We start from the raw sequence: 10546 nt of genomic DNA, 5'->3' as shown, positions 1-10546 counted from the left end.
CTCCTTCTGCTCCTGATTTGGACCTTGAGATTTCTCTCCGGTGCTCCAACGTGGGTCTCCGTCTCTTTTCATCGCCTGATGAAGGTCAACATTCAGGAGGATGCCTATATGTTTTTCTTTGGGTTCTCCTTATTTAGCTTCTCTAGGATCACTAACTATAGGCTCAATGTCCTTTGTTTATGGCTAGAAACCAAATATGAGTGAGTACATCCCAGAACATGTGAGTCTTTATGGAACTCTCCAAATTCCTTCCCTGCACTTGCCATCTGTTTCTGTGTCCCAGAATGCCCAGCCCTCACCTTCTGTCCAGAAATGGGACACAGAGAAGCAGGAAGTCCTACCATACAGTGACAGGCTAGGGGAAGAAATGGCTCCTGTTGCTATTATCACCACAGTATCCCAAGTGATGCTGTTTCAGGGCTCCATCATGATGGGGTGCTGCTATCAACACAGCATCTTTTCACTACCTGAACAGATTTGGAGGAGGTGGTGATGGTGGTGCTGGTGATTTTGCTTTACTTCTTTGCAGTGCTGGTATCAAACCCAGGGCTTTGTGCATGTGGCAAGTGCTCTGTCAGTGAACAAAACTCCCAGACCTGCCCTGTATCTAAATGCAAATTCTGATTTGCCTGTCTGCCTGCACAGCAGCCGCCTTAGAGATGCTTTTGAGTTTAAGTGGGCTTGATGTGGTTTGATTCCAGGGTTCAGTTGCTCCAGGTTGAAGGATGTCCCATCTGTTTGTGTTGTTGTCTCTCTGTGTCTGCCCTGTGACATTTCTTCCTGTATATGTCTCCCCACTGATGAAAGTGACAGCAGCAGCAGTGTTCCCCTTGCTCATTTCTTGTGGCTTTTCACTGCTGAGTGTATGGCATATAGGGGTGTGCTTTAACCTAGCAGTCCTTCACAGAGGTACAGCCAGTGTCTCCAGCAAGCAAAACTGGAGCCTCAAGACTTTTAAATTATTTGCCAAAGACACACAGCATTGATAGACTTACTATTTATTTTGAGACCTGCTTTCAACTGGGATGATGCCCCAGTGAGGCAAAATTTGGTCCTTAACAATAAAAAAAGAAAATTATACTTATGATCTTCCAATGTCCAATCCTATGTAACCAAATCCTACTCCTAACTCCTCTTGAGAAAGAGAATTTAAATCGTACTTAGTGGGTTAATTTGCTCTGATTTGAAATTAATTTGCCCTTCTGTTTAGAAGGTGATAATAGGAAAAGCCCGGAATAAGAACTGCTCACTTAAATCTGAATCCCTGCATCTTCCTAATCCTAGTTCCTGTTTATCTTGCTTTGTGTTGAATGGACCCTGTCTACTGTGGGAAAATTGTTCTTTAGGAAAAGCCTATTCATAGTGTGTTTGTCAGTTGCTTTACATTTGAATGTTAGGAAATTTTTACTTATTCAGAAAACATTGTGTGAAGCCCCCGGCGTGCTTTACACTGCATAAAGTTATATGATCTAGTAGATAGACTTCTCCTATACTGCATAGCTCCTGTCCAGAACTCTGCCTGTGACAAGCTACAAAGTGCCACCTCATCTGCAAAATGACCCATATGCTCCCCTCTGCTTTGGATCCTCTTGTCTGAAATATCCCATGAGCCCCAAAATCTCTCCACTGTCATTCAATTTTTGGTCATGCATGTGGCATCTTCTTTTGGGGGTCCATTGTCTATTGGTGAATTCATGTTCCCACACATCATCTTTTTGAAGAATCTGCTGATGATGATCCCATGTGCTCTTATGATCTACAGTTTCCAGTTTCTTCAAGAAGTCTTGAGAGTGAAAATCCTGCACAGTGGTGGAGCTCTTGCTTAGCATGTTCAAGGCCCTGGATCCCAGTTTTAGCAATAAACAGACAGACAGACACCTTTTTTGGATTTATTTATTTTTAGTTTATGTGCATGAGTGTTTTGCCTGCATATATGTAACTACACCTTGTGTATGCAGTGCCCATGGAGGCCAGAAGAGGGCATAAGGATCCCTGGAACTAGAGTTCCAGACAGTTGTGAGCCACCATTTAGATGCTAGGAATCAAACCAGGGTCCTCTGCAAAGGTAGTCAGTGGTCTTAACTGCTGAGCCGACTTAGCCCCAAGAGAGAGCTTCTTAAGGGTCTTTTGGGGTTAGATTAAATGTAAATGTTGAAGGAGAATTAAATTTTTTAGGATGGTTTCCTTCAAGTCAATATTGAGCACAGGAGGAAGTTTAAGCACCTCTGTGACTCCCTGAAACAATCTGTCCAGTCGTGTCGTTAATTTTCCTAAGCTACAGACACTAACGAGAGAGAATACAGATGTTGAGAACTGCAAACTACTTTAATTCCGGAAGAACTGTAGATAGAACAGACTGCAGATGGAATAGGGGAGCCAAAAACCTAGGCATAGAATTCTTGCTAATGCTCACTGGGTCTTTAACAAGCCACCATCCCCTCCTTAGGCCTTGTGAATGACACTAGTACAAGATTGCCCTAAGTAAGCTGTAATGAGTTTTATTCGGTGAAAAATTTCTAACCACGGGAATTGGCCTGGGCAGTTATTTGAAGGACCATGTAACTAGACCATGTAATAATACCCAATATTAGCAGACCATTTCCTCATTCACAGCCAGAGAAGTGGAGTTTTCAGAGTCATTACTGGGGAAGCTCTGGAGTCCAGTATAGCAATCCATGCTTTTGAAGGTGACTTTCCATCAGGCTCTCTGGGATTTCTAAAAGAAGGTGGGTTTAGGTAGAACAGTAGATGTCGTCTCTAGAAAAACCAACCATGTAAATTATCCTGCTGTTATTATTGCTTTAAAAGTGATAGCAACATAACAGCCACCCAGAAAATCCAGCAAGGAGTCAATTTATTGCTGTCCCAGCAAAGGAGACCCACATCTCTTCCAAAAGGAGTTTGAGTCTCACCAAGGGGAAGGCAATGGGGCCAGATGTGACCTGAAGCAGAACTCTAGGGAGGTGAACTAGTGTTAGTCACTGGTTAGCTCTAACGCAGATGATCACACCTTTCCTGGGAGAGGCTATTATGATGTACTGTGTCATCAGCCCTGAGAGCATGAGTCTCATAAAGGACAAGTGCAAATCTTGTCACCTCCTGGCAAGTTCTAAATCAAACAGCAAACAAAACTGTGTAGGCTTCTCCTTTAACATATTATTGGCAGACAAGAGTGAGAACGAGCCTAGATTTTAAAAATCTGTTTTTATGCAGCGTATAAAGGCAAAGTACACTCTACAAGACAATTTAAAACAGCTAGCAGCAGAAACTGCCTCGGTGACAATCAAGGGGCTTGGCTTGTGTCACTGTTTAACCTGCATGACTTAATGCATGACAAATTCTCTCTAGTTAATTCATGAATGAATGAAGTATATTTCTTGATCACATGATTGATGGTTTAAGGAGATAAGAGGGGTGGATATGAGCAAAGAGAGTGAATGGCATACATTTGCGAAGATGAGGATGTCACAACAAAACCCATTATTTTATACATACATATAAAAGATGTTTAAGGAGGGTCTAGGGACTTGGCTGAGCTGACGAAGTGCTGTGAGAGCTAGGAAACTGGTTATCTCCCAGAACCCCGTGAACTATCCGGATGCAGCAGGGCATATTTATAGTCCCAGCATTGGGGAAGCAGACCAGGAAACTCCAGGTTTGGTGATAAACTCTGTATCAAGAAATAAAGTGGATGGTGAATGAGGAACATTGACTTCTGACCACCACACATACCCACACACATGCACACACAATAAACAAACGAACGAACAAACTTAGGACAAGTTGGAACATAGTGAGGAATGGTGATGAACTACATACACAATGCCAGCCTGTTGCTAGGGGAGATTTATTGGCCAAGGGAGGCTGTTGGAAGAAGGGAGTCTTTCTTATCTCATGCTTTGTTTTCCAGGATTTCCCCATACTTTGATGTGTTCCCTCAATAACACATCTTTGGTCCCCATGACCTTCAAATTGCGTGTCCGTGGGGATGGCGATAGCCTGCAAAGCATCCCAAGTTACTCTCAGGAGTCAGACAGCAGGAGACAGTCTTGGGTTAATACCGAACTATCCACAACAAAACCCAAAGAATTCACCATCACTCCCAGCAGTGGCACCATACGTGCCCTGGGGTTTGCTGCCATCAAGGTAAGGTGCACAGACTTCAGCACACAGCCAAATACCTACCTCTCAGATAGTTACTGATACCTCACCTAGGGTTTTCTGGGTGTGCCAGGAGAATTGGTGTTGGTTGTTTTTACTCTTTGCTCTTTTGGCTCCTTTTCTTTGTGGGCCTGCCACCCAGCTCCCAAATAAACACACATGGAGGCTTATTCTTTCTTATAAATACCAGCCTTAGCTTGGCTTGTTTCTAGCCAGCTTTTCTTAACTTAAATTATCCCATTTACCTTTTGCCTTTCTCTATTTCTGTATACTTTTCTTTACTTCTTACTCCATGACTTGCCGTGTAGTGTGGCTGGTCACACTACACTTGGGTGGCTGGTCCCTGATGTCCTCCTCTCTTTCTTTTCTCATTCCTCAATCTTCTCCTCACAGATTTCTCCTCCTATTTATTCTCTCTGCCTCTCCTTTCTCCTGCCTCACTATTGGCCATTCAGCTCTTTATTAGACCCAATCAGGTGCTTTAGACAGGCAAAGTAACACAGCTTCACGAAGTTAAAACAATGCAACAGCATAAAGAAATCTAACACATCTTAAAATAATATTCCACAACAGGGAATCACGTGCAAAACAGGGACCATAGGAAACAAGTCTCTGAGACCAAGGAACCCAACACAAAAGGGCTGGGCAGAGAAATCCACGCTGCTCACGTTACTGGAACTGCTGAGGTTAGAGCCTGAGCCCAGTTAGTACTAGCAAGCCAGTCCTCAGTAAGCCAAGGAGAGAGACGAATTCCCACCATGGGAAGAACAAAGATATTTCTTGGTACCCACTCCCCAGTCGTCTTGGGGTCCTGACATGAGATTTAAGTATAGCGGTTCTGGCCTAGGTGTGGCCTCACCCATCAACCAACACAATCTCAGCTCTGGTCTCTCCTGTGAGGTGGTCTGACCAACTTTAGGAACTGTGTAAGGTCCTTTTTCAGGAGGCAAGCCCTCCACTGGCTAGCACCAGGCAACAGCTTTCTCCAGCTTGAGATTCCAGGAGTTGATGGGAAGGGGGTTCTGGTTCCTTGGAAACCACTGTTTCAATAGTCTGACAAGTGTCTCTTTAGAATAACCGTGTTCCCCCAGCCCAGATACGCTCCAGCTGATTTACATGGCTGTAGGTGCAGCCCCTTCACAGGAACTGCAGCTTCTAGTTCTTTCTGGTGCAGTCACGGCTCCAGGCAGACAGCCCACCCCACTGACACTCACGCAAGAGAAGAACTCAGCTCAGACTCTGGCTTCAGACTCAGATCCTTCACCACCACAACCACCATATTTATGCCAAGCTGACAGCCAGACCATTCAGGTTTGCAGTAAAAATCTGGGCCCCGGCAACTGTGTGTGCAATGTTTCTTCCCATTAGAGCTTTGTGTGTGATCCCATAGGAAAAGGGATGCAAAGGTGGTCAGCACCTTCTCCTCACCTTGGGCTTGGTTTCCCTGGATGAGGTCAGTGATGGTCTCCTGGTGCCATCAGCAGGATTGGTTCACAATTAACGGAGAAGAGTTTTAGCTGCCTCCCTTCACCTTCGCTGCTCCGACACCGAGATCTAGCAGAAAGGAAGGCTGCTAAACGGAAGTGATGATTTCTAGGAAAGGAAGACTGCGGAACTAAGACGGCTAAGTCTTTAGATATTATCCCCGACTCTTTAATCCAGTCACTGTTCCATCCCCAAAACCAAATTTGTTTTAGAAGCTTCGCAATCTATTCATCTTAACTCTTCATCTGGGACTTTTTAGCTCTTCCGTGGGCTTCTGCAGGGATCTAAGGAGGTTTGCCATGTCATCACAGTCTCTAACTGGCTTTGCCTAGTAAGGAGCTCAGCTGCAGAGGTTTTATCTTTTACTTGATGCTCAGCCTCCATGCAGTCTGACTTTCCTTTTGCCCCTAGAGGTAGCACAGAAGCGTTAAGACAGCATCTCTCCCCCAGCCTCCTGGTAGAACCCCTTGACTTTCTTCCTGTGGCACACAATTCCAGCACATAACAAGGGGTTCCAGTCATGCATGTAGACATCCTCAGCTTTTCTCCAAACCCTGTTCTCCAAATTCTGTTCAAGTCCATTCCTCCCTTCCATTTAATTTTCCTGTATATTTGGCAGACTCTCTTTCTGGCTTCATCTCTCCCTCTGATCCGCACCTCAGCGAGGTCTGTGTGGACTCAAATCTGCATGTGGCAAGTCCCTCTGCAACCAAATAGGTTTTAATTAGTGCCTGATACATAATTTATAGACAGAAAACCCTTAGCCCATGCCAGAAGCTGTTTTCCAGACTAACAAGTATCCCTTCCAGTAGAAATCATTTGGAAGCAATTAAAAGTTGTAACGAGGCTTTCAGAGGGCCTGAACACAAAGTTTGCCAGAAGTAAATACAGACATAGTCTGTACATACTTCTGGGTAGACTGTCCTCAGGTCGACCTGGCTTGGACCTTCCTATTTTCTGTTTTCTGCTCTAATAATGAAAACGGAAAGAGGAGGCAGATTTCTAGTTTGAAAAACTGACTGCCCCTGCCAGTTTCTGAAGAATACACAATTATTTTCACTTCCCTGTCATGTAATAGAAAATTCACTACGCTGTTTACTCAATTATATTGCGGTTTTATCATTTAGATAGCTGCCTGTAGCATAAAGAAAATTTAAACTGCAATAATGAAAGTCTGTTTGTTACTTCTCACCACCTGTGGTCATTCTCCCTCCCCCTTGTGTGGGTGTGAAGTCTCCACGATAAAAAAAAAAAATCACCTCAGAAATGAGCCAGCCTATTGTGCTAATAACATTGGGTTTCTAACCCAGCATTTGAAAACATCCACAATGCCTGACCCACCAATGTAACTTGTTCTCTGTAAAACACCAGCCGTCTAGCAAAGCACTTAGAAGTCGTGCTGACTCAAGCACCAGCCCCGGCTCCCGGCTCCCGGCTCCCGGCTCCCCCGTGCAGAGAGCTGGCTGTTCCAAGCAGCAACTTGTCCCCTTTTTCTTCCCAGGTGACTTTGTGCTCCAACACTGTGCAGAAATATGAGCTGGCGCTGGTGGTAGATGTGGAGGGCATTGGAGAAGAAGTGCTGGCACTCTTGATTACAGCCAGGTAGCGTGCACCTGTTCCTCTCTGCCAGTGTCCCGTCCCCCTCTCCCAGCCCCGTGCCCAGTGTCCAGATGCTTCCCACAAAGCAATTGGCCTGCTAGACACATTGCCCACCTGATTCCTCTTGCCTCCCTGAGATGGAAAATGGAATCCGGGGTGCAAAGGGCAAAACTTCAAAACAAAATGTTTGCAAAGGACCAAAGGTTTTCTGTGTGTGCTGTGTTGCCCTCTGATGGGTCTTGTAGAGTATATAACTGAAAGAGTTTTGCAGATAGGTAACAATTGCTAAATTTTATTGATATGTCAGGGCCATGTAGTAGAAGGTGCAACTGTCAGTCTCTAATATGAATTTGTCATCTTCACTCTGTGTGTATGCATATACATACATACATACGTACGTACATACATACATATATACATGTACACATAAGCGTAGGGATGCACTCACTCCAGGTGTGTGTGTGTAGAGTCCAGAGATTGATCTTGGGTGTCCCCTCTGTCTCTCCACCTCATTTTGAGACAGGGTTTATCAGTATACTTGGAGCTCACTGTTTACCATGGGACATCTGGGACCGGCTCTCCGTCCCACCACACACATTTTTTACATGCGTACAGGGGCTCCTGACTCAGCTCCTTGTGTCTACACAGAAAGTCTTTACTCACAGCTCCATCTCCCAGGCCCCCAGCTTCTCTCTCTTTTTTGATGAGCCGGTAAGGCTCGTTTAAGTGGGGCTGCATGCCTCCCACAGCAAATACGCTGTGGACAGAGAGAAGACTGTAGCAGAACAAGATGTCAGTGTCTGGGATTTAGGTCTTATGAATCTTAGGAAGACACACCTTAAAGACAGTGCAGACATGCTGATTGGTGCAGAGATAACAACTGGCCTCCCTGTGTGTGTCTGAAGCTTGAATAGAGACAAATGTCCACCTGGAAGGAGCTAGAACTCTTGCTGCCTCGGTCTACAAATGCCGCTACAATCTGACTTGTTCATTTATTTCACTGAAGACAGGAAAGCTCTTTGGTCCAGTCTGTACCTCCCTGAGGTTTTTGCCCTTGCCTGGGATCTGATGCTGCATTTGACTCCCATGCTGGCTGTTTCTGATACCTTTCGGCCTCTTTTCCCTGCAGCTGTTCAGAATTGTAAAAAATAATAATGCCTAAAGGGACTGTGAGTTTCCTGCTAGGGTTCGCTGTGACCCACGTGAAATAGCATAAACCCTCTCAGCCGCACTGGCTCAGAAAGCAAAGGATTAGTTTTGAGAAAGCCATCGGGTCAACTGACAACTTGCATGCTAAATAAAAATGAACACTCATCCCTGCTCAGGAACAGGCATCGGGTTAAAGAGAGGTCCCTCATGTTACCCTTTCCCATGGCAGAGCTTCTCTTAGAACTGTACCCCACGGTATCCCCTCAGCGAGCCAGCAGTGACTCCTGCCATGCCCTCGCCCTGGGTTCATCCCTTCTTGCTGTGCACTTACACACTCCTGGATTCCTCCACACCACCCTATGAGTAACAGTCCCATTGAATAATGTCATGGGGTCTCCTTCATTTCATCCCCAGGGGAGGGAGACGTGAGACAGAAAGCAGCTGACTCAGAGTAATACAGGCTAGACTTTAAGGTCAGCATTCAGCTGGGCTCCTTGGAACTTAATATCCAGTCCTCGGCATCTCTGTGCTTTGTGTCAGACAGTGACACAGGGCGGGTTAGACCCTGAGAGCTACAGACATGAAATAAAACCCGAGTCACTGAGTAATTGAACGACAGCGACACAGGGCCGCATGCAAGAAGCTGTGACGTAGCTCCAGTCCTGGGCGAGGCTGCAGGACCATACTCATCCCAGAAGCTACTCAGCACAGGAATTAGAATTGTTATTGTTATTTAGATGATTTGAGCTTTGTTAGTCCCTGGAGGTTTTCTGACCCATCCTAAGTGTCACAGCTAACTAAGACTTCATATAGCAGCCATTGGTCCTATTTGACACAAACGCAGGAGGAACACAGTGAAAAGCCAATGACAAGGGCTGCCACTGCCCAGCAACCATGGCTGTTGGAGGTTTGTTTTCTGATTAACTACTGGTGAGTAGGGCTAAAAGGGAGAGGCTAGCACAGAAGAGTTGAAAAGATCCGTTGGACCCTGGGGTGCCCACTAATACAGTTAATAGAGAAAAGCTATGTGACAGTGACAGAGGCACTTAGCTTAGGATTCTGCCTTTCCGGGTGTAAACAAGCTCTCCATTTTCAGTTGTTTCATGGGTTCCTTTGAGCAGGTGTGTTGTGCCCACCCTCCAGTTGGTGACCACAGAGGTGAACTTTGGACGCTGCTTCCTGAAGTACCCGTATAAGAAGACCATCCAGCTTGTCAATCATGATGTCCTTCCCGGATGCTATAAGGTCCTGCCCCAGGTGAGTTCCTTCATCCTTTTTCAGTGCTGAGCTCTATTCTGGTGGACTCCCTCAGAGAGAGAGAGAGAGAGAGAGAGAGAGAGAGAGAGAGAGAGAGAGAGAGAGAGAGAGAGACAGAGGAGAGAGGCATCCTTCTGAGAAGCCGCAGGCCGATGCACACACATGACCTCCTCTGCGTCTGAATTCTAGCTCTCAAATGAGTTGGGTGTTGGGCTCGGAAGGCACAGCTGGACTGCTGTCTGTGTGAAGGAGCAGCTGCAGGTGTAAACTGCTGTTAATTTCCCAGGGAAATTGTCCTTGATAAAGAAGGGAAAGTGTCAATTAAGCCAACACGCAGAAGTGCACCTGCAAATAATTGTCTGCGAATTAACCAAGCTTGGGAAATGAGCTGGGAGACTTCGTTTGTGCTCATGGCCATGACTGAATAGCATCACCAAGATGTGGCAATGAAGTGTTTATTAATGGACCTTTTGGACCAGAAAGCTAGGGGTTACACAGGAAGAGAGACTATGTCTTGATGCCTATGAACTATAGCCTTCTATACACCACTGCACCTGGCTACCTGGGGAACCAAACAGGTCACATATGCACAAAACTCAGAAAGACTTATATAGACTAGAGAAATGGAGGGTCACCAATGACCTGCAGTTTACCAAGAATGCATTTGGGTTTAAAATTTTGCTCTGCGCATATGGACTGCAATATAAATCCATGGGGTGGGAGGGTAGTTGGGAGGTTTATAGTCACTTTTGCTATGGCGAAACACCATGACGGAGAACAGCTTGTGGAAAAAATAGTTCCAGAGGGTAAGAGTCCACCATGGCCCAGAGGCATGACAGCAGGAGGCATGGCAGCAGCAGGCATGGCAGCAGCAGGCATGGCAGCAGGAGGCATG

At 45.7% G+C, this 10546-nt stretch overlaps 1 protein-coding gene across 2 annotated transcripts in view; it reads left to right on the top strand.

Annotated features, from left to right (window-relative positions):
* Hydin (HYDIN, axonemal central pair apparatus protein) overlaps positions 1 to 10546 on the top strand; it is a 332133-nt gene that overhangs the window by 133395 nt on the left and 188192 nt on the right. For both annotated transcript variants that reach the window (XM_005345678.3, XM_026777026.1), the window contains exons 14-16: positions 3911 to 4146; positions 7148 to 7248; positions 9516 to 9651. In XM_005345678.3, coding sequence (XP_005345735.1) covers positions 3911 to 4146; positions 7148 to 7248; positions 9516 to 9651 — 473 coding nt within the window. The remainder of the gene's footprint in view (positions 1 to 3910; positions 4147 to 7147; positions 7249 to 9515; positions 9652 to 10546) is intronic.

This window comes from Microtus ochrogaster, chromosome 4, assembly GCF_000317375.1.
Source record: "Microtus ochrogaster isolate Prairie Vole_2 chromosome 4, MicOch1.0, whole genome shotgun sequence".
In the NCBI taxonomy this organism is placed as follows: domain Eukaryota; kingdom Metazoa; phylum Chordata; class Mammalia; order Rodentia; family Cricetidae; genus Microtus; species Microtus ochrogaster.
This window is presented reverse-complemented; position numbering and strand designations above follow the sequence as displayed.